This window comes from Ricinus communis, chromosome 2, assembly GCF_019578655.1.
Source record: "Ricinus communis isolate WT05 ecotype wild-type chromosome 2, ASM1957865v1, whole genome shotgun sequence".
Taxonomy (NCBI): Eukaryota; Viridiplantae; Streptophyta; class Magnoliopsida; order Malpighiales; family Euphorbiaceae; genus Ricinus; species Ricinus communis.
The window spans coordinates 1,158,795-1,179,071 of record NC_063257.1 but is presented as its reverse complement, the minus strand read 5'-3'; the positions used below and the strand labels follow the sequence as shown (position 1 = coordinate 1,179,071).

The following is a 20,277-nucleotide window of genomic DNA, read 5'->3' as shown; positions in this document are numbered from 1 at the left end:
TTAAATATATCAAGCACCAAAAATTAGTTTCTTTTACAATTTTTTGAATAGAATCAAACAACAGAAAATGAATTGTTCCTTTTAGAAAATATATATTTTCAGAAACGAGTATTCCGCAAAACAAAAGGAGCTAAAATGATGAGAAGATAAAATAATGAAATTAGTTAGCTACCTTTCATACAAGAACTGCAAAAACTGAAGTGGAGACAATTAGTTCCTTTTAAATTTTTGTGCTATATAAGAGAGAACTTACAGCTACATGTACCAAGCTTCTATGATTGGATGGCCCCTTCTATGGAACACAGAAAAGTAAGAAACTAAAACAAATAAAAACCTAAAAAAATTTTCTTCAGCAATTAATCTCATGAATCATATTACATTCATAATTCCCCCACTTTTTATTCAGTTCTAATCCCCTCTCGCTGAAGCCAATGGGCTTGCATGCTCTTCTTAAAAAATCCTTGCGATCCAAACATTTATCACCTCAATTGGATTTTATGAACTTTTACCGAAAGAGGAACTCCGGCAATTAGCAAGTGCATCATCACCTCCACGGAGGTTGTGGGTGTTTATAGGGTAACGAGTAAGGCTCCCAGCCACTATCCGGCTCCCTTCTTTTCCCACCCACTCCAGAACTCGAAGAGGGTTGCGCATTGGCCCTCAAATGCTCCTCCATTGACCTGCTTTGACCAGGAAGGAAAAGCTGCCTTAATCCCCCAGGATTCCCACCTTCAATTGCAAAACCAGAATTGAGATCAAAATTGTGCCTCGAGGGTCCTGCACCATTTAAACTTACTGGTGCACCACTCATACTCATAATGAAAGGCGGCTGGGAAAAAGCAGGAGGAACAGCTGATGCAGAGCCCAAAATTGGAGACACCACAGGGGCTCCTCTCGTATCGACCACATAAGGGAGGGAGGCACCAGGTCCATACACAGCAGAGGAGATAGACATGGTGGGTGCTGTTGTCAGTCCATTGTAGCCAAAAACAGGAGAATGCGTGTATGAAACAGTTGGAATCCCCAGAACACCTCCCATTCTTGCAATATTACCATCCATTGCTGGATCCATAGGCTTGCCATTTGGCAAGGATGGAATTTGATGAGGAAAATCCTTTCGGCCAACTTCAACTCTACCACCCACTTCAACTCTAGTACCCATGATAGAAATAACAGGATCACGAGGTTTAGATCCTCCAAAAGCACTTACAGTTTGGTTGCTATGGTGGAGCCCTTGATCTAAAGAATCGTTGTGAAAAAGAGGCCTATCATTCAAATCAAAGTTCCTTACCAAAGGCTGCATAGATGACGATGAAGATGCTGGAGATGGGCTCCGATGGCCATTCCGTGGGTAAAACAGCCGTCCCTCCATTCTCAAACCTGATGCTAGAGCATCACCATCATCGATGATGCGATTTAAATCCAGGTTGGGCCTCTCTGATCTCCTTGGACCTATTTCTAGTGAAGATTCCCCAGAATGCAGGCCAGATGAGACTGGAAATGGTCTTCCTGAAATTAAGTCCACCTTCTCATCTCCATCCTCGGCCACATTGAGATCAATAACAAGGCTGTCCTGTCTCTGTTTTGAACTACTGCTGGTTCCCCCAGTATCAAGAGTCTTGTCCCCATCAGAAATCTTGCGTGGCGAAGCTGGACGAAAGGCACTGGTAGCTGCAGACCCTTTCCACCCGAGAATCCCCTCAAACTGCAAAGGTGCTGAAGGAGATCCAGATGCTACAGCCGGCCTTGAAGCTGAAACAACAGATATTGGAGTAGAGATGGGATTCACTGGGCGGTCCATATCATCAGAACAGACTTCTTGATTCAGATCAAAGTCACAGAAGCCTTTCTCTGTAAAGGCTTCTGGTTCAGGAGCCACCTCTGTCACTTGTGAAGACTCCAACTCCTGTGTTACATTTTCTGCTTCAGTTTCCACATTATTCGAACTAACTAAACGCCCGTCTTCCCCAGGATAGGCCTCAGCAGACTGATTCTGTCCAATTGGCATGTCATCTCGAGAGACCTCTGTGTATGGGCACTCCTTTGCATTAGAAGAATCTGGGCTGTCTGGCTGCCTAATATCAGTTTCCATGACTTTCTCAGAAGAAGAGCTGCAAGATGGTTCTCGGTAATCTACCACCTCTCTCTCCACTTCTTGAGCAACTTGTCGCGCAACCTCTAGAGCATCAACTATGTCATATTCAAGTTCAATATCAGATCTCCTCCTGTTAATTGGATCAATGCTCCGAGTATGGATGTCTGGTCTAGAGAAATCAGAATCATCTCTTAAATCCTCAGCACCATCACTGCCATGTTCCCTATCATCATCAGCAACTCCAACGTCATGTATTCGTGAGAAGGGAGTCCCTACATCCTCAGGATTCTCCAGTTTCCTGTCACTGTCAGATGAATCCTGCATAGTATCAGGAGGACAATCACCTCTGGACTCTGCAGACTTGAACACTGGTGTGCTACCATGATTCATAACCCCCGCATCATCTGGAGTAGATTTTCTAGGAGATATAGACATTCCTGCATCACCAGATGCAGCAGTGCTCGAACCAAAATCACCATCCTTTGCATTGACATTAGTCTGCACAGTTTTTGCCGGATCCTCTTTAGCACTGGCACGATCAGCATTGGAAGAACTAACTCCAGGTTCTACCTTACTAGAGGGAGAAGCTATCATACTTGAATTATCAGAGAAACTGCTAAGCATCTTTGATGAATTTAACTCTGGTTCAATATTTTCTCCTTTTGTAGGAAGAATATTACGAATCTCAGTCAAAGCAGTTCCTTCAACAGTAATGATTGAGGACTTTTCCTTCATCGAAGGACTCTCTTGAACAGAGTTTGACATAACAGACATGGTAAGCGGATTTAGTGCTTTATCTTCCATGTTTCCTTGCATTTGAATCTGTACATCTTCAACCCTTTCCAGGTGAAGAGAATTTGAATTGGATTGCAAATTTACATCTGTGGAAGAATCTGCCACATTATTTTCTACATCAGCACTTCCCCTTGGAAGAGGAACATCCATAGCAGCACATTCTGCCCCACTGTTCTCACTGCTGAGCACACTGGCATCACGAGATGCACCCAGTGTCTGAACATCATGATGATATGCATCATCAACTCTATCCTGCTTCCAGCTATCGTAAAGTGCTCTTGCTCTATCCTGAACTCGAGAGCTGCTGTGGTGAAGAAGATTATTGATGGTAATCCAAATCCCAGAAGAAACAGATCTCTCTTTATCTATTTGCAATTTTTCCACTGCTCTCAACAGTGCAATAAGTGACTCTTCTACAAAACGATCAGTGGTATCATTACCAAACTTTTGAGCATCCTTTAACCATCTATCGATAAACCCGAGCCCATCTAACTTAATAAAAAGATCAAGGCAATCTTTGTTCTCTGTAGCAGAGATTGTGCTTGCAACAGCAGCCCACTGCCTGGTTGCATCACCAACATTCACAACACAATCTTTCTCCTTCTGCATTACAGCAACCAGCTCATGCACCCTAGAAGGGGCTGTGAACCCATCTTTCATCTCGGTCAGGGTAAAGAAATCTTCAAGTGTCATAGTGCTTCACATTCCACACCTCCAGGTAATAAATAAGCCCTTGTGGTGCACTGATCCTCTGTTTTCCATATAGAATTAGTTAGCCTTGGGAACAATAATTACAGAATAACCTGCAGAAGACAGAAAATGAAACTTCTAAGTAAACAGCTCCAAGCAGTGTACAGTATTCATGCCAACACCTACAACAGTTCAGCTTCCTATAAATGAAAAACAAGCAGGGACACTTATAACATAATTTGAACCTAAAGTTGACAAAGCACCAGTCGATTGTAAAGGAGATTGCATATAATTGACCTGACTCTTCTCACTTCTAATGCATGGCAATAAGTAACGGAGAAAAAAAATAAAGAAACTAAAGAAGATGTCAAGCTAATCAAGAGCATGTCCCTAACCACCTGTTCACTTTATCAATCATGGTTCTATTGACAGCAAAATGGGACCCTGAAAATGCCCAAAGCACCAGAAAGGAGCTTCACATCTTTGGCCAAACTCAATTATAAGTGATCGTATGTGCTAATGAAAGACATATGATATGCAGTCGAAATAATTGCTATGAAACTCAAAACCACCATAAAATGCATAAAATGAACCCGGACTCATTGAAAACTGAAAAGGAAGCAGCACAACAAGCTGTTAGACTTAATGAACATCACACAGAAGTATTTAACCCCCACACAATTATCAACTACATCCACATATATATGGCAAATGCAGTTGATAATGGTTCTATAGTAACATGTAACTAGACCAGGGAGTCGACGAACCTTCATGGATAAACCATGCAATTTTAAATGTTTTTCCTCGTGTAAATTTTTGTACAGCCAAAAAACTTTATTCAATTTTAACATGGAAAAGATCATAGGCAACAGTACCTTCAGAAAGAATGGTATCAAGATAACAGAAACATACCAACTAGACTATTAAGATTTACGGCTTCAATTATCTTTATTATCATTGTTAACTTTAAAATTAAAGCCCAACACCACATTGCAAACTTCTTTCTAGAATCCTTTCTACTAATTAAGTCAAATTACCAGTCCAAGAAGAGCTCGCCACCTAATAAATAAATTTATCAGTCACTAGGGATATCCTCATCTAAAAAGGTAATGGCAAAATTTCTTACCTGGAGTGGAGGAGTTTATATAAGACTATAGAATCTAAATTAGTGAACTTTAAGCTCAGTGAATGCCTACAGGCTTAAAAAAGAGGGACTTTTGTTTTGAGGCCTGTGGGAAAACTATCTTAACCTTCCATGTTAGACATAATTTCCTTAATCAGAGTTTAATCTATATTAATCCTACTTGATCACTGGACAAAAAAAGTATATCGAATATGCTCATGCTACATTGCCAAGAAATTAATGAATTATAACCTCGTACAAATTGGCAAGATAATTGGGCTTTTGCCCTTCCTTCCTATTTGAAATTTTGGTAATGAAAAACAATATCATACAAATCGGATTCTAGGAAACTGTAAAAAAATGTCAGGTGGAGAGAAAAGACATGGTTGCATCTTCAACAAAAATATTCTTTCTCTTCGGACAGGACATGAGAGAAATGTCTGTGGATATTATCATCCCTGCCCCGTACTCTATAGCATCAGGAGCAACAGAATTATTGAAAATAACAGACAAAACAAAAGGCAAGTAAATTACAGTACAAACACAGTACTCCATAGTTAGGAGTACAAGGATCTGTTTACAAATTTTTAAAATCCATAGTTTAGTACATTCTATTTCTAGATACCATACGAAAGTAGAGAGTCTACTCCCAAATTTTACTTTTTTAGATTGTGAAAGACACCTGTCATCTTTACTACTATATAAACTCTATATATGATTACATAGACCATAACCATTTAGCAATTTAGGGTAAGCATCACTCAGGCCAGACAGATAGTATAAAGGGGAAAAAATTTCCATGCTCCTAGCAATATCCAATCACACATGCAGCATACATTCAAAAAGATCTCAGGAACCTAGACACTTATGCATAATTAAGCTTCAGTTTCAAAAACAAAAACAGCCAACAAAAGATTCAATATAGAAAACAATCATAAGAGAATATCTGCCAGAAAATACTAATCACCCAATCCTACTTCTTATACTTATTGCAAACATGAGAAAATATTCAATGAACAAAGATGTGGAGAGATAGCATTTGCAGGAGTGAATAAAATAGCAAAATGCACAGCTATAAACAATACTATTAGAATTACCAGGAACATGGATCCCAGCATGTAGAGCAGTAACTATCCAGATATCAAAACTTATTGATAGTTTCACCAACTAAATAATGTTTCAATCCTGAAACTGCACAGAATAATCATGATTAGGGAAACTAACATAAAATTAAAATTACAAAAAGAACTAAATTGAATAAACAACAAAAATGAACCCCAAACACACAGAAACACATAAAGTTCAGAAGCCAAAAGTTAATTTTGCTAAAGAATACTTGACAATACCACACCAAACAAAATCACAGAAATTACCATGTGCCGGAAAGATCAAAACCCAGGAGTTCAAAAAAATCAGGAGAATCATGACGAAACCCTAGCTTTGTGGCAATATATCGTAAAATCAGGTGTTAAAAAAGAGAGAGTTAATAACTTAACTTAGATTATGGCATTTAATGCAGGGAAAATTTTGATTAATTAGCACTAAAACTCCTCAAAAAATATAAATAAATTGATAGAGAAATAAATCAATTTTTTTTTTAAGAAAAGAGTAATTACAAGCGTGACATGAACTTTACCTTTATAAATTAATATATACACTGAATCGCAAACTGAAACCCTAGCTGTGAAACAGCTACAGCAGAGATTAATAATACTAATAAGAAGAAGAATAAGAAAGAGTCGACTTTATTGGAACTTTCTCTTGCTGTAGAAATTGTGAGTGGAGTTCTGAGCTTTCTCTCTCTAGTACTTCTCTCTCTATAAAGCTTTGTTTTTGTGTTTCCTTTATTTTCTCTCTCTTCACAAAACCCTCGCTTTGTTCTCTGTGAAGCCTTTTTTTCGAACCAGAGAGAAAGAGAGAGAGCAACGTTTCTTCTTCGTGTGAATTTTTCTATTTCCTTTTTTTTTAAAAAAAAAGAATATACAAATTAAGTTTTCGCCAATTTTGAATATTAATTATATTTCAATTTTCTGGTCGGTTTTAGTTCGCAATTGGGTAAAAGCACGTGCCGCGCATGCGTGAGCCGTTGGCTTGGAGCCGGCTCGTGAGAGACCTGCTTGTACGGTGAACCAGTAAACTAAAGAAAACTAAATATTAAAAATTAAAAGTGAATATCTAATAAAATAAATAAAAAAAGAAAAAGGACAGAAGTTGAAATAAGGAAAAGAAAGAAGGAAAAAGTGTCAAAATCGGGTATATGGTATTAATGTGGGTCTTTCTATAATGAGTTGCACTGAAAGCAGGGGATGGACATTGCAAAAGCCCTATGCTGAAAATGATAGCAGCACATCGTTTTCCATGGCTCCATACCCATACATGCACCTTCATCTCACTTTCATTACGGATAACTCGGTCGGTAACAAGCATTGTTAAAGACTGATCTCAACGTCCAAAGTAATTATAAGAAAATGTTAGAATGTGTTGGATGGAGTTGTCCGGCTACTTTCTTCAATAATAAAATTTAATAATTTATATAAAGGTAGCTAAAAGATATAAATGTATAAGATTGTTTCGTACCAAGTGTGATGTCTCTATTTTTTATATAGATATTGAAAGGCTTCTAATCTATTCAGGAGAAAACATGTTTATAAATTATTTTAATTGTATTAAGATTTATACTCTTATTTATTTTTATAATTTTAAATTGAGTCGGACTCTATAATTAGAGCCTTCTCAAGACACATTTTCTTAAACACATTTTCTTAAAGTGCCAATCATAGTAAATATCAACCCCATTTTTATGGAGCAGAACAAACTGGCTTATAATATCCTGTTATCAGTTAGTTACATGCGATTGTTTGAGAATTCAACTATTCCAAATACAAAAACTAATAAATTCAGCAAATCTACTCACATAAATCAGAATTTGATTTGCATTTGCAATCTCAAATCTTTGCTTCAGCTGAGCAAAAAGTAAAAATAGTAGAGCTAAATAAAAACATCTCCTATTGAGAAAAATCCAACAGGTTTAAAAGATGAATTTTGACGACATGAAAACCAATATTTCATGAAAAACAACATAGAGAAGTGCCACTTCTATTTTACAGTATGAAGAAAATTGGCAGAGATAATGAAATGTAATAATGTATAATTCCTTTTCTAATGGGTCAAAGCACAGCCTTAGTCAGTACAATTTAAGAAAAGTTTTATCACCATTTAGTCAGTACAATTTATTGATACTTGGTAATGTATTCGGCCTCATAAAAATTTGTTTCTACTAGTCAAACCACTCCACTACTTTAAAACATCACAAGTACCGTTGATTGCAACAGTGTTCAATCAAACGGCTTATTAAATTTTGTGTATCAAAATAAAATCGATAACATGATTTGCAAATAGCCCATTAATCTTACCAAACTTCTCTTATTAATTTTACCCCAAAGTTAATTAACACTAATTGAATACATACATAAACTCATGAAAATTAAATCTTTAAAAATTGAGTTCAGAATTCAAGAACTCTATTCTCACCTTCATTCAGGGGAGTTTTCATTAGGCACCGGTGTTCTTTTCTTTTTTTTGCCCTAAATGTTTAACAGTACTTCGATCCAAGTTTACATAATTACTTCCATTTAGACATACAATTACCGAATTGTATATTCATATACAAGGAAACAGCATTATGTAATTAAAAAAAGGGTCGCCATTAAGTTGTATCACTATCCCGAGCTCCATTTATCGGCTGCGAACCTTCATTAATTGAAGAATTAGTGTTATTCGTCGTTTGAGAAAACAAATTTATTGAATAATTGTAATTTGAATCAATTGATGGAGATTTCTAATGTAAAAACAAACAATTGAAGTAAAGGAACCTTAGATCGATCAATTCTGATGCCGGAAAGCATGTTCAAGTTAGATTGAGCTGTTGTAGGGAAGGAAAATAACAACCAAGTGAAATCTCAAGCTTGTTTTTTTATTATAACAGCAATTTTTCTTATCATTAATTCCAGAATAAGGAAAAGCTCAAACTTGTTACAAGCATAACCTCTATGTTACCTGGAAAGCTCCAATCCTTTAGTGCTAGCCGGCTACAATATTAGCTAACACTAACTCACTACTGTTATTACTTCAGCTAAGTATAATTCTTATATCAAAGTTAAGAAAATTAAGCATAGGTATACCAAGTGAAATGGACATGCAGTCTAAAAGTCTAGTATGATTCTCACTAAGAATTTATTAACTTTCAAATAATATTTACGAACAGAGAAGTAAACTGGAAAAGGATTAAACCTGAATAGCCATTATTAATCTACAATGTCTTCCATTGTTGTTGTTTGTGTTTTTAAAACGACAAGGTGATTTTTGTTTTCCTTGTACGAAATGACAAGTGAATTTGCTTTGTTTCTACAAAGCCAGAAGAATACCCTTTATCAAAAGAGAAAAGCTAGAGACAACAAAAAGAATGACAACAAAACCTTTCTATTGCACTATTTGAATATATGACCCACATGCACAACACCATAATAATCTTGCAGTACTTTTGTTTTGAAGGAAATCAAGGGAAAGGGAAACAAAGAAAGGAAATGAGAGATTTTTTTAAATTTCCATTTGTGCTCTTTACTCCAAACAAGTAAGAATCATCATTTTAAGTAGTGATAGAATCAGGATGAAATGGAAAGGGGGTCATTTTGTTTCTGATGATCAAAAGATAACATGAAAACAACTCATAACAACTAGTCTAAGTGCAAGAAGCATAACAATTGGAACCTGAAAGTCGATCCCTCAAAATGCATGTAGTAGTAGGTATTTAAGGGCCTTCAGGTCCTCAAGCAAAGCACTTATACATGAAACATTGAAAATGCCACTTAAAACTATCATAGTGTTTGAAAACTTTGAACACCAAAGTACAAATATATCAAGTGTCTTAGAAACCATGATAATACTTTAAAAGAAAAAAAAAAAAGGCATCTTGCATGTGATCAAAAGCCAGCTAAAGACTGCAAAATTACTGTCAAAAGATAATTTTGAAAGGATTCTAGCTTGACTTTGTTCCTTTTCACGTGCTAAGATTATAGTAAATCAAATATATATATTTATTGTTGCTACCTTAAGGAAATTTTTGTTTTTCTCTTAATGCTTCATGGATAATCATATTGACTCTGTCTGCAAGCTTCGTGGACAGGATCATGTAAATGAAGCTCAGATTAACCATTTTTATGGGGAAAAAGAAAGAATTATGAGAATGTGGGAGGTCCATCAAGGCTTCTTATACTCGTTAAATCTTTAACAAAAGTAACTATAGAAATGGTTTAACTTTTCTATAGGTGGCTTGTCAGAGTGATTGAACATAAAAAAATTTTAGATAACTTTTTTGTCTCTTTTAATGCCATAAGCGTCTTAAGATGTTTGAAAGTTTTAAAGAAACACTAGAAGAATATAGCTTGTTTTGGGCATAATGAGTAAACAGAATATATCTTTTCGTTTTTCTTTCTTCTTTTAGAAAAGAAAATCTCTAATGGAGATCTTAAGCTTATCGTTTTACTGTGTTAATTATTGAAAAGAACAACATATGTGTATGTTGATTATGTAATCTTTGTACATGTGAATGCCAAACCAGTATCTTTTTACTGTTTCATCTACTGCCTTCTAGGTGCTATCTATATATTTCATGTGGTGGGCATTGGGAGATCATTGCTTTTGGTCCTTTCAAATGAAATGCATATATTTGAAAAGACTGAGAATAAGAACAATTCGGGTAACAATCTTGATCCTAGAAAAGCTTAAAAGCACTAATTTAAGATACATCAAATAGAGCAACTATCGAATATTCTTCATCCAAATCCATAAACAAGATATTCACCATATGGCAAACTGATTCGATACTTGTTTAGAAAATTTCAAAGTCAGAATATGATCTTTCACTTTAATTTTACTCGTTCAACCTCGTGTTTATTGTTTATCTACATCTCTTCCCAAAACTTCCCCACTATTCAAAGTTTCAGGGTGAATGAATTTGAAGTCAAGGTTCAACTGATAATCGTCATTGACAAGAGAGCATATTTATATTTAAGTATACACAGATGAATCACCGAAGCAGCCCTTTTGGAAAAGTTGCCTCAGTAAAAGAAGATAATTTGCATGTCTGGGCAGTCAAATGTTAGGTCAACTGCCACTGAGCCAATGCTGGATAAAGCCATCAGAACAAGCCCATTTATACAGCCAATTTCCATATAAACTGAGGCCCAGAAACAACACCCAACCTCCTCGCATACCTGAATAACATAATAAGAAAAGAGCCATACATCAGTACTTATCTGGCACACTGAACTGAGACTCAGCATCTAAATTCTGATTTCTTACGTACAAAAGAACTGGATCATTATTCCACTAACGGAATTGTAAAGCACATAGCTGAGAACTAAGAATGGTACCCCCATAAATTTTATAGCTCCTCACTTCTAAAAGTTCTTATATTTGAGGTCAACTACCATTACGCGGAAAGTGAGAGGGCATTTGTTGTGGCTAAGAGGGGCTTTGAGGAGTATTGATAATAATAATCATGTTCATGTTGAAAAGACACCTGAAAGCAAGAAACAAAAAGGGGGGGAAAAGATAAGGGCTAAAAAGGATTTTAGCTAATCAATTGGTGAATGAGACGTTGAGTGCAGTCATACATCCCACTTATTAGTCTAATTACTACTCATTATCCCATGCATAGAAAATCTCCAATCAAAAGTTTCTATAAAAGTGCTATGCAGACAACCTGGCATGAATTCTTATCTTTGTTTTAAAAAAGAAGAAGAAAAGGGTTGGCCCATCGTCTATCATGATCAGCTGTTGGGCCAATATAGACAAGCCACAATGCTCTCACGAATTACTCAATCATTTCACTCAGCTTCTCTTACAAATTTGTACAATTGGCCTAATTACTTCAAATAATCAAAGGATCACCATGATTGCAAGAACATCGTAAAACCTAATAGAGCGGATGGTGTTTTAACCAAACCAAACCGGATAAAAACAGTGAGAAAGACAGGCCAATTAGACAATATCCAACCACTTTAAAAGTAGGCGTAGAGTTCAAACTTCTGAAATGTTTAAATTTCTATTATCCAATACTTGGGGTGCTGAAAAATAAATGGTAGGGAAGCCTTTGCACCTTGACATTTTCACATCAAACCATGTTCTCAAACTAGACCAGAATAATTATCATTCAATTGGGCCAGTTTCGGTTAATTCATTGTCTTCAAATTTCAAGCACGGATCCGAACTTTTACAATGTGAAGCCCAACTCCACAGATGCCCTATACATTTGCTGTTAGTGGTGAACTAATTTTCTTCGAACTGGGTTACTCCTATAATTATAATACTCTATACCAAAGGTGGCCGAAACAAAAATAGAAAAGACCTCCCTTCTCATGCATGAGTATGAGAAAACAAACTTTTACGCGAACTCATTTCAAAGAATGAAATTAAAAAGATGTACATGTTACAGGCGGAGATTGCTTTGAAGCAAACGCAGGAGAGAGCTGCTTCCCTGAGTTCTTTCAACGGCGGCCAATTTATTTCCGCCTCTATTTCCCTACAAAACAGTTGAAGGAGAATCTGAACCTTAAGATCCATAGCAGGAAAAATGTAATGGTCCAGCTTGATTGACTTACTTTTGATTTTTCGGGTTCATTCTCAATCCCAAGAGCAGTTATGTCCCTTAGTAATACAGATGAGGCAGGCAGAAGTCTCCTGATTATTACAATACAATAGAGAACTTTATTAATAAGAGAAAATTGACAATTGAAAATAACGTATCTTGAAGAAACAGAAATCAGCGTGACAAATGCAAGATAAAGACAACCAACCTCTTCGGTTTCTTCAAATTCAATGATTTGCTTGAAGTGTTTGATAAAACTTCAGTATCCGGCACGTCAAGGTTGCACTCAACATCATTTTTGTGTGATTGTGGTAGATCCAATGGTTTCTGAAAAGACAACAGATTTGTAAAAAGGGCTGCAGAAAATTATCGCATTTATCTCCAATGGTTCATCTACCTGAATAGTTTTCTCTTTATATAATTTGGGTATTAATTGGAAGGAAAGTATAAAGCTACAATCTAAGAGAACACATTTCTTGTTCGTGATTGAAGTGACATAACAACCATCATGATTTAAGCTATAATCCTCACAGTAGAAAACAATGCATCACTAACTTCTTTCTCAGAGCATTAATGCAAAAGTATTTTCAATAATCATACTTGAGATTTTCTTAAAAAACATTGAAAAGGAAAAAAAAAAAAATAGCAACCTATACCCTATGTACCTCAGTCAGGAAATCCTGATCCTGCCTTGGCGTTCTATTGTATTTAGTTGCCTTCAGGTCTGAAGAATGAACATTCACATCCGTCTAGACATAAAAGCCTCAACTATTAATTTTACTTTGTTAATGAGAAAATGCACATGTGTTAATTGATGACTGCATAACAGCATTGAAATAACCTGATCAGATCTTGCAGTGCTAGTGCATTCAAATTTCTTCAGGTTGGGAGAAGGAACATTCACATCCGTCTAGACACAAAAGCCTCAAATATTAATTACTCTGTCAATGAGAAAATGACCATGTATTATCAATGATTACATACCATTGTTGAAAGATCCTGATCCTGTCTTGGCATGCTACTGCACTGAGATGCTTTAAGTTCTGAAGGATGAACATTTACATCCGTCTAGACACAGAAAACTCAAATATTAACTACCTTGTCTGGGAACATCAACTTGTACTATGAATGAACACATACCAGATATGAAATATCCTGATTACATCTTGGCGTGCTACTGCATTCAAATTCCTTGAGGTTGGGAGAAGAAACATTCACATTCGTCTAGCCACAAAAGCCTCAAATATTATTACTGTCATGGATAATATGCACATGTATTATTGATGATTACATACCAGAGTCAAAATCTCCTGATCATATCTCGGAGTGCTATAGCATTTAGATTCCTCAAGGTCTGAAGAAGGGACATTCCCATCCGTCTATGCATAGAAGCCCAAATTATTAATTGATAGGTAATAAGACATAACTCCATAAGTATTGTCAGAGGGCAGTCAGGCAGCCACTTCAGCGTCCCATTTACCTGGCTTGTAACGTCCTGATCGCCTCTAGGATTAATGGTAAATTCAGATGGCTTGAGGTCAGGAGAATTACTGCTCACTTCCACCTGACAACAAGCTCTGTGCTGATCTTTCTATAAAATTCAGAAATTAACTATTAATTCATTGCCAATTTAGTATCAGGTTCTAAAAGGTACATTTTCCGCTTGTGTGTCAAAAACATAATATTTCATGTTCGTACAACATAAAATGACAATCACTGCCCAGGGCATTTATTCATAAGATATCTACACAAATACCCACAATGCATCACGTTAGTGCAATTTTACAATTGTTTTCCTTTCGAAGATAATATTTTATTTTTCAATACAAAAATAAGGCACAGGCATATTATAAACATTGTCTTTTACCAAAAACAGAAAAATATTGTAGTAATTAGACATTTCATAAGATAATGAGTTACTGTTTGTCATATGGATATGTGACATAATTTAAATATAAATTCAATGATACTAGTCATGACCTTGTAATAATCGATACAAAATGTTATCTTCCACTAAGTGGCAAAAAAACCATGTGATAGATATTCTTACAAACTTTTCTTTTTTTACAATGTAAAGTTGCACTTTTATTATAAGTGAATATATCGCACTTTTATTATAAGTGAATATACTTCTGTCTACAAACAAAGGTATAGAGTAATTACGGAAGATCTATGCACCTGAGAAAATAGATCTTTATCCCATTCTGGACTAGAGTCACGTTTTGAACAAGTGCTATTGCACTCAGATGCCTCAGGGTTCACAACACAGACGCCGGCATTCATCTAAAGGGGGAAAAAGTTTAAATGGCTACTTTTTAAGAACAAAAATACACTAAGATTTGAAGTAGAAAGGTAGATAAATCATTTGTAAATGGACCTGGGATAATAAGTCTTGATCCAGATTGCACATTGTAGGAGAGTTATAGCACTTGAATTCATCGAGCATCTTGATCTGGATATAGAAAAATGTTTCAAATCCCCCCATTCTTTTATTCATGCATAAGTGCATAAGTGTAAATAATGCAACTAAACCATAACAATAACCCAAGGGTTGAGCAAGAAATAACAGTTTGACCTTGTCACTCAAAAAATATAAATGCAATATTTACTTACCTCATCAACATTGCTACATTCATTTCCCTCTAGATATACTGGGACATCATTGCCATTTTCCACTTTATGAAAGGTAGTCTTCGCTGAATTTTTCTGTGAACAAGTACAACATGACTTGAAATCCTCAAGCTTCTGCTCCAGCTCAAGATATTTTGACTTTTCACTTCTAAGGTTCTCAATTGTCTTTTCTGCTACCTATTTAAACAAGTTGTCAATTAGATTACCAATCATTATACCATTGGAATTGCATATAATAGCATGTCAAATCACCATCAATGGCTTTTTGGCATGAATACAATATAACAATGAAAAGACAAATTGAGCTCCTTATCACCATGAGTTTTCCTTTGTATTCCTTCAAGACATTCCATAATGCTTTGGCAAAACTTTGCATAATTTTATGGTTTCTCTCCCTCATTGCCAAATCATTACAATCTGACTTTACAGGTGCAATTTCAACAGAGTCCAACTTAGTAATTCTTGGGGCATCTGTCACTAAAAAATTGTATCCATAACATCTTATAAAAAGAAAGTAGATCATTCACAGCACAAGAAAAAAAGGTGTAGAAGTCAGTACCTTCCTCCAAATGCAAATGTTGATTTGCAGTGCTTTGTCCTTCTTCAATCTGAAGCAAATCAAAATATTGTTAAGTGTACTGCAAATTATCGGTAGTCATATAGTCGCATTGAACCTGTGATCTAACAAAATTCCTTTATCAAGGCTGCACTCAAAAATCTCCACCTCTAGCACTAGATATATGAAATCAAATTCATAGCAATTTCAATGAAACCTCTATTTACTTTCCTCAATTCAACACATCCATTAAAAAAAACCATTTTAAATAAGACAACGTTTTGCAACCTTTTTAAGTAAAATTTGATAATAATGTGAATTTCAAGGGTCAAAGATGCATAAATTTTAAAATTTATTACTAATAGCACTTATGAATAAGGAAAAGAAAAACACGCTGATGTAAGCAGTGCACTCAAAGTTGGCTAACTTAAAGAGAAAAAGAAAACATAATACCACATGACCATCAATGCCACAACATTTCTTTTTCCTGGGCTCTTCGATTATAGACAACAATTGAATTTGCCTCTTCTGATGAACTGAATTCGGTTGTTCCTCAACATTATTGAACCTAAAGATATTGCAACATTGAAGCAAGTTTCATATGAACAATAAAATTGAAATTTGAATAAATACATGTCAAAAATTCACCTGATTTTCATATAAGGTGAAGCTTGTCTCAGGAGGTAAACTGTATCAAGATAGTCCTCTTCTCCTGGTTTTACCGTTAAAATCTGAAATAACAAAAAGAAAAAAGGAAACTGAGAATATTTAAAAACATAATTTAAAACCTAATGCTATAAAGAGAACATAAGAGATTTTGTCAGCAATATGACATTAATAGCCAGATGATAACTCCATTAGGTTGAGGAAAGCAAAATGGGAACTGAAAACTGCATACCAGAGCCATCCGCTTCTTGCCTTCCAAATAGTCTCGCAAATACCTAGTTAACTGTTCCAAGGAGAAGGTGTAGTTTAAATATAATCACAAGGACAATGGTTAGCACAAAATAGTAAGCCTTGAGGGCTGTGCTAAACACATATCAGAATCCAGTTTAAACATATTGAACGAAATAACAACTCAACTGTTAAAATGCAAACTAAGAGAAGGAATTATCATGCAATTAAGACAGGTAAAAATACCCTGAAAGAAGCATTACCAAAGAATTCTGGAAGTGCTTCTGCAATGGCTTCTTGGGATTCTTTTGGTGCTCCAGTAGGGACTGAGACCCCAGAAAAAAATACAACATGCACAGAGAGAGAAAGAGAGCGTGAGAGCATGTCAAATAAATATATAAAAACAGGTTCGGTCTTTCAAATGATCTAAGCACTATAACAAACACTTTTTGGGCATCAACCGGATATGGCTTTAACAATAAAAATCAAGTGAACATCAAGGATCCCATGAAAGTAAAAGAATTGAATTAAGATCACATACTCTTAGGCACAGACCAAAAACCATAGATGTGTTATTGATGAAATTACTTTCAAGCAATCTGGAGCCCTGCAAAATGATGAAACAAAATTGAGATCCAAAGAACTGACCAATAATAATATAAATGAAGTCACTCTGACTACCAAGATTGAGGCACTCAAATCTACTATTTCCACTCGAATTGATGCTTATTATTTGAAACACAAAGTACAAAATGCTGAAAACAATAATCATTCTAACACTTTTATTGATCTAACATCTATAGAGATCTTATCACCTAAAACTCAGTAATTTCAGAAGTTTCCAAAGATGTCTACAGCATCCTAAAAACATTGTCCCATTTCCAAAAAGGTTTTTTTTGCCTTAGTTTTTAGTTGGGCTGAGATTCCTACAACCTATAATTTCATATATTCTTTCCAGTAAGCTAAAACCAAATATTCAAGTTAGCAAGGGGGTTTTCATGTTACTATCCCTAGGGTGTGTTGTTGTGCAACCAAAACTGCACAAATTCATACATGTGCTGACAAGTATTTCATTTATACTCATAGAAAGAATTATATCTAGAAACCTGATTCCCTGTCCTCCTTTCTCTCTCAGCTCCAGCCAGGTCGACAATAGTTAGGACAGCATTGTTTGGTTGAACATCTACTTCTCTATTGCATTTGTCAACAAGACCATGGATATTGATGATGCACTGGGACCGGCTGCAAACATGATAAAATGGGAACAAGTTATAAACCTAGCAATAGTTTTAATGTGAAAAATTAGAAATCCAGTAAGAAGTCCTGTTATAACATTGCAAGCCACATTTCAAATAAACAAATAATACCCAAAGATCTTCCTCAAAGATGCAATATGATAGGTTAGTACAGAACAATTTTGAAAAGTGTTTCCAAAAAACTATGAATCAGTGCACTAAATGTGGACTTCCAAAAAATATAAAAGACAAAATTTGAATGGGAAGAGTTGCCCCTGAATAATTCCAACTAAAACATCATAAAAGAGGGGAAAGGGCCGACCCTCAACCTGAAGTTGAGGTGAGTCCTTTCAAATCTTACAAGATAAACAAACTACTGGTAGAAATGCACATAGATCTTTCACCTAAAATCAACAGAATTGTACAAAGTTTATTCGCTGAGCACCTCGATTGGCTATTTGTGTTTGTCATGGCAGTTGCTCGTTTTAACATTGCAGAAGCAATCAAGGATTCTGCCTGTGCAGCATCAGTAATTGGAATCTGTTTCCACAAATGAAGCAGCAAAAGTCTCACACTCAGTATGCATCTACAACTTTGATAACAGAACGAACACACATCATTTAACATACGAAATAATTAGCTAATCAACCTCTTGGAGACCTTTAATAGTTGACTGCTGCATGGACAAGTCAACTCCATCTGGAGATAAATCAAACATTCTCTCGACCTTCCCTCCTTCAGAATATATTTCAAAAATTGATATGTAGAATGACCTGTAAGCATGAAATATCCCCAAAAAGTTGAGTGCCAAATAAACTATAGCTCTCTTTGATCCCCTAAGGCCTAAACGAGTCAGCAAGAAAGAAAAACATAGTCTAATTTACCTTGACAACGCAGAGCCACTAGCCTGGTTCTGCTTAAAAATATGTTGAAGTGCAAGTGGAACCATTCCAGGCTGCTTCACCGTCCCAAACACAGTGTGAGTCTTTCCTGAACCACTAGGTCCCAATGCAGCTAACATTCCGCTTTTACCCTTGAGAAAATCATCTACCAAGGGCTTCACCATCTTATCATACACTGCATTCTGTATACAAACACAAAACTTTAGTATCACTAATAAAAACTAATGAATGTGAAAATGAACAGAAAGCGTACCTGAGAAGAATCAGAGGCAAAAACATGTGAAAACCCTTCGTATACCACGGACTTGATCCTTTTCGATTCCTGTAAAGCTAAGGGTGGTGATAAAGTCACCGATTGAAAACCGTTGACTGATATACAGACCTCATTGTTTTTTTTCTTCTTTGTAGTATTATTATTGTTCTCTCTTATGCTATTCTTCTTTGCTTGAGGCCAAGCACTTTTGTGTCTCAGCTTGAGACTTTGATCTCTGGGAGGGGATTTCAGAGGCCGTAAAGGTTTAATTCTGAGAAAGACTTTAAGATTCTCAGAAACTGGCGGGGCTAGGGTTGGTTCTGGTTGAGGAACTTCGATTGATAGAATGTCCTCGATTGGAAATGAAGGAATGTCTTGTTTGTTTGATTTTGAAATTGACGAAGGGGTGAAGTTTACAGGAGGTGTAGGTCTAGCCCTTCGATGAGGATTTCGACGGACGGTTACCGTGCTCGGACATGGTGGTAGAGTCTTAATCTCCATTTCTGCCATCTTCCCTCTCGCTTCTATTCGACTTTGACAGTCAGAGCAGAAGCGGGTCTGATAATTTTGAATTTTAAGAGGGAGTATATAATAAGAAAACTTTATAGTTCTACCCCCTTTTTCTACGTATTTTTCATCCTTGATTTAGTTAGTAGGAATTTATTACTAATTAGCAAATATGTTCTATTTTCTTTTTGCCCATTAGTAATTGGCAACAGTGTTTTATCTATAATTTTGTAATCATTATTTACATGTTTTATACATTATTAATTTCTTTTTATCTTTTCTTTAATACAAAACTATATGAGAATATCATAAAATCATATTATATTAAATGCAATCAATTCAAAATTGTGCATTTGGAATTCTTTTTTTCGCAAAGATGTGATTATGAAGTAAACAATTTAAATTAACCATATCTAATGAAGGCTAGAAGTTTAATCTTTTTTCCTAATTCTCTTTAGGGTAATTATATTTATGGTGTTTAAATTTGTCAAAAAATAATAATTGAGTGGTTTTAATTAATAATAATATGTAAAAAAAAATAACAAAATAATATTTTTAGTAAGTCACATGTTATAAACATCGACATTGATTTTTTTTTTTATGTTAAATGAGATATAAAATAAAAAATATATAGTAAAGATGTGTTGCTAAAATAATGAAATAATAAACTTATCCATCATATATAAGCATGTTTTTATTAAGTCATTAGATTTTATAGTGTAATAAATATTAGAATTCATAAATTGGTGAATTAAAATTAGAATTAGTAAATTAAAAATTAAGGATTAGATTACTGATTTCTATTAGTCCATGGCATTCTTTTTATACAATGCTTATGACACAAGCAAAGATTACTATCATCTTTATAGTCTTTTTCTGAGAGCAAAATGAAAGATAAGAGAAATAGACATTAGAAAAAGAGATTTAAGGGAAAGAGATTCCAAGATT

General features: G+C 35.3%; 2 protein-coding genes across 9 annotated transcripts; both read right to left on the bottom strand.

Annotated features, from left to right (window-relative positions):
- Positions 1 to 152: 152 nt before the first annotated feature.
- LOC8274682 lies at positions 153 to 6,684 on the bottom strand. Of its 2 annotated transcripts, none has more exons than XM_002510509.4 (3): positions 6,340 to 6,684; positions 5,801 to 5,894; positions 153 to 3,641 (listed from the first exon to the last, which is right to left on the bottom strand). In XM_002510509.4, the coding sequence occupies exon 3, from the start codon at positions 3,581 to 3,583 to the stop codon at positions 545 to 547; it is 3,039 nt and encodes a 1,012-aa protein (XP_002510555.2). In that variant the 5' UTR covers positions 3,584 to 3,641; positions 5,801 to 5,894; positions 6,340 to 6,684; the 3' UTR covers positions 153 to 544. The 2 variants fall into 2 exon arrangements, with proteins under 2 accessions (XP_002510555.2, XP_015575878.2); XM_015720392.3 differs by having other exon boundaries at positions 153 to 3,693; positions 6,340 to 6,683.
- A 3,933-nt stretch (positions 6,685 to 10,617) lies between these two features.
- LOC8274683 (kinesin-like protein KIN-6) lies at positions 10,618 to 19,414 on the bottom strand. Of its 7 annotated transcripts, XM_015719383.3 has the most exons (25): positions 18,823 to 19,413; positions 18,552 to 18,751; positions 18,317 to 18,440; positions 18,113 to 18,207; positions 17,539 to 17,674; positions 16,974 to 17,039; positions 16,696 to 16,758; positions 16,437 to 16,487; positions 16,187 to 16,269; positions 15,992 to 16,106; positions 15,542 to 15,590; positions 15,299 to 15,459; positions 14,965 to 15,159; positions 14,729 to 14,803; positions 14,530 to 14,634; positions 13,832 to 13,942; positions 13,647 to 13,730; positions 13,492 to 13,575; positions 13,336 to 13,419; positions 13,193 to 13,261; positions 13,017 to 13,100; positions 12,560 to 12,678; positions 12,365 to 12,443; positions 12,190 to 12,285; positions 10,618 to 10,975 (listed from the first exon to the last, which is right to left on the bottom strand). In XM_015719383.3, the coding sequence occupies exons 1-24, from the start codon at positions 19,330 to 19,332 to the stop codon at positions 12,193 to 12,195; spliced, it is 2,835 nt and encodes a 944-aa protein (XP_015574869.2). In that variant the 5' UTR covers positions 19,333 to 19,413; the 3' UTR covers positions 10,618 to 10,975; positions 12,190 to 12,192. The 7 variants fall into 7 exon arrangements, with proteins under 7 accessions (XP_015574869.2, XP_025012770.2, XP_015574871.2 ...); XM_025157002.2 differs by lacking the exon at positions 10,618 to 10,975 and having other exon boundaries at positions 11,891 to 12,285; positions 13,832 to 13,915; XM_015719385.2 differs by lacking the exon at positions 10,618 to 10,975 and having other exon boundaries at positions 11,891 to 12,285; positions 15,299 to 15,453.
- Between the last annotated feature and the right edge of the window lie 863 nt (positions 19,415 to 20,277).

Coding starts and splice junctions, on each gene's coding strand:
- LOC8274682 (XM_002510509.4), bottom strand. CDS start 3,583: ATGACACTTGAAGATTTCTTTACCCTGACCGAGATGAAAGATGGGTTC.
- LOC8274683 (XM_015719383.3), bottom strand. CDS start 19,332: ATGGCAGAAATGGAGATTAAGACTCTACCACCATGTCCGAGCACGGTA. Junction 15,460..15,541: donor ACATTTGCATTTGGAGGAAG/GTACTGACTTCT, acceptor ACAATTTTTTAG/TGACAGATGCCCCAAGAATT. Junction 13,576..13,646: donor ATCAGGAGATTTTGACTCTG/GTATGTAATCAT, acceptor TTTTGTGGCTAG/ACGAATGTGAATGTTTCTTC.